General features: G+C 46.3%; 1 protein-coding gene across 1 annotated transcript; it reads left to right on the top strand.

The window, feature by feature from the left end:
- The first annotated feature begins 935 nt into the window (after nt 1-935).
- Nucleotides 936-2,174, top strand: rxfp3 (relaxin family peptide receptor 3). The gene has a single exon (XM_063480255.1). The coding sequence runs from the start codon at nt 936-938 to the stop codon at nt 2,172-2,174; it is 1,239 nt and encodes a 412-aa protein (XP_063336325.1).
- Nucleotides 2,175-2,750: the final 576 nt, after the last annotated feature.

The following is a 2,750-nucleotide window of genomic DNA, read 5'->3' on the forward strand; positions in this document are numbered from 1 at the left end:
AAAGGGGTACAGAATTGGTTGTTTATCCCCTCAGTGGCTACTTTGTGATAAACGGGAAAAGAAGAGGTGAATTTGATACACAAGTTGATCCAAAAAACTGGCAATTATATCATAACTACTCTTTTTCTCTTTCAGCTGCATGTTGAACAGCTGTGAGGACCGCTCTTGCGGCTCTTAATGCTGTGCAGGAATAATAGCAGGTTCCAGTGATATTTAAAGTTTATGTTGCCAAGCGCGTGTCCTCGAAACTCCACACGATAGTGTGTTTTTGAAGGTTGTGCGACTGTATGATGAATGACATTCTCGTGTCACATGCATGCGGCACTAAGGCAGGTGACTCTCTGACTTTCAGGTTACTTGCGCATATGGCTGTTCTGAAGTGGAATCAGTATAAAAGAAAAAAGATCCATAATGAAAACACTGCTTTCAAGAAATCGTCAAAGCTTTTTTGAGTCTGACAATCGGTGTTTATGTTTGTGTGTAGGATGTGTGCATGATACAGAGAGTGCGATGTGAGGAAGAAAATGTTCCAGACGATCTGAAGAAATAAATACATTCATGCATAAAATACAGACTTCAAATTTTTTAACGATTTATTTCCATGCTCTGAATTTTCATGTCCGTGGAACACCCCTCCACCCCCACCTTCTTCGTGGTATTTGCACCAAGGACCAGAACCAAAGACAGCGCCACGTTTATACGTGAGCTGCGTCAGGAAGCTTCTTGGAGAGATGAGGCGCACTGACAAAATCTCAGAGCAACACAACAAGCTCGTGAAGAACTCTGTCGCCTGTGCGCACAGAAACATTTTATTTGTTTTTGTTTCGCAGAAAACTCGCACATGGAGCCAAATCCAAAGATTATTTCCACGGTGCGAGTCATTTGGATCTGATCATGAATTAAACACTCTCGTGGATAAAAGTTAATTTAAAAAAATGTCTGGAGAATTTAGCGACACTGCTTATGAAGGCTCGGCAGGGATTGTCTATGCTGCTTCCTTTAACTTGAGCTATGTTTTCAACACGACCAACAGCTCGTACGAGGACTACCTCCACCTGTCAGACTCTGAGAAAGCTGACTCTGTGGGAGATGGAGCCGCTGTTGTAAGGATTATCATCTCGGTCATTTACTCTCTGGTTTGCGCGCTGGGTCTGGTTGGAAACCTGCTGGTCTTGTACTTAATGAAGTCTAAACATGTGTGGAAAAAATCTTCCATCAACCTTTTCGTAACTAGTTTGGCGGTGACTGACTTCCAGTTCGTCCTGACTCTGCCCTTCTGGGCTGTAGAAAACGCTTTGGACTTCACTTGGCTTTTCGGCAAAGCGATGTGCAAAATAGTGTCCTATGTGACGGCAATGAACATGTACGCCAGCGTTTTTTTCCTGACCGCCATGAGCGTGGCGAGGTACTGGTCACTCGCGTCTGCCCTGAAAGGCAGGCGGAGGCGGGCTCACTGCTGTTCCGCGCGGTCCATCACCGTTATCATCTGGGTTTCCGCCGTCTCCGCCGCTCTGCCGCACGCGGTTTTCTCCACGACGGTGACAGTTTCCAACGAGGACCTGTGCCTCGTTAAATTCCCGGAAACCAACGGATCGGCGCAGTTTTGGCTCGCGCTCTATCACTCTCAAAAAGTGTTGCTCGGCTTCGTGGTGCCTCTGGGCATCATCTCAGCCTGCTACCTGCTCCTTTTGCGCTTCATCACCTCCAAAAACATCAACACCTCGAGCGCCAAGCGACGAGCCAAAGTCACAAAGTCCGTCACCATAGTGGTCTTGTCCTTCTTTCTTTGCTGGCTGCCCAACCAGGCTCTCACAGCCTGGGGCATCCTCGTGAAACTTAACGTGGTTCACTTCAGTTACGAGTACTACAGCATGCAAGTGTACGTGTTCCCCGTGTCCGTGTGCCTTGCGCACTCCAACAGCTGCCTGAATCCCATCCTGTACTGTCTTATGAGGCGGGAGTTCAGAAAAGCGCTGAAAAAACTCTTCTGGCGGATGACATCGCCGACTCTGACCACCTTAAGACCGATCACAGCCACCACAAAGCCGGAGGCTGACGAGCAAGGGCAGGTCCTGGTCCCCGTGTGCGCACCCGAGGAGCCCGCAGTGGTGTTTTATCCTCCCGGGGAAGTGATTTACAATGACAGGCGAGACCTACCCCAGAACAGCGCTTAATCTAAGGCACGTTTTAAATCCTCTGTGATGTTGTATTCATACACATTTACATCAATCAGGTCAGTTTTGTTTGCCTCACAGCTGTCCAAGTTGGAGGAGGGAAAACGTCAAACAGAAGCGCTTATGACTCATGTTTGTCCACAGAAATGCTACTTTGGCTTCACCCTGGTTGAGATTTTAAAAAGCCAACTTACTGGCGTTCTTACCTATAAGAAAAGACGCATATTTTAATAAGGTGTCAAAACATATATTAAATGTGCAGGTAAGGTGCATCAACAAAATGTGAGACATTTGCTCATCGTCGCCCCGTCCTTATCTTGAATGACATTTAGTTGTTAAATGCCACTATAATGTTACAGAGAATATGTTTCACAGACCTGTGCTGATTGTGTGTGTGTGTTGGGGGGAGGGGGGTCCACGGAGGGCTGCATAGACTGATGTTTTGAACTGTGGGAGGAAAAGTTTGATTGATGCATATGGAGAAGAGGTGTTATAATTAAGTATGACGGACATCTGCATACATTTGTTGCTACTGCAGAATTTACTGAATTTTAAAAATAAATTAAATGGGAGATT

This window comes from Pelmatolapia mariae, linkage group LG7 (assembly GCF_036321145.2).
Source record: "Pelmatolapia mariae isolate MD_Pm_ZW linkage group LG7, Pm_UMD_F_2, whole genome shotgun sequence".
NCBI lineage: Eukaryota > Metazoa > Chordata > Actinopteri > Cichliformes > Cichlidae > Pelmatolapia > Pelmatolapia mariae.

Bases quoted from the DNA above. Each gene is read 5' to 3' on its own strand.
- rxfp3 (XM_063480255.1), top strand. From the start codon at position 936: ATGTCTGGAGAATTTAGCGACACTGCTTATGAAGGCTCGGCAGGGATT.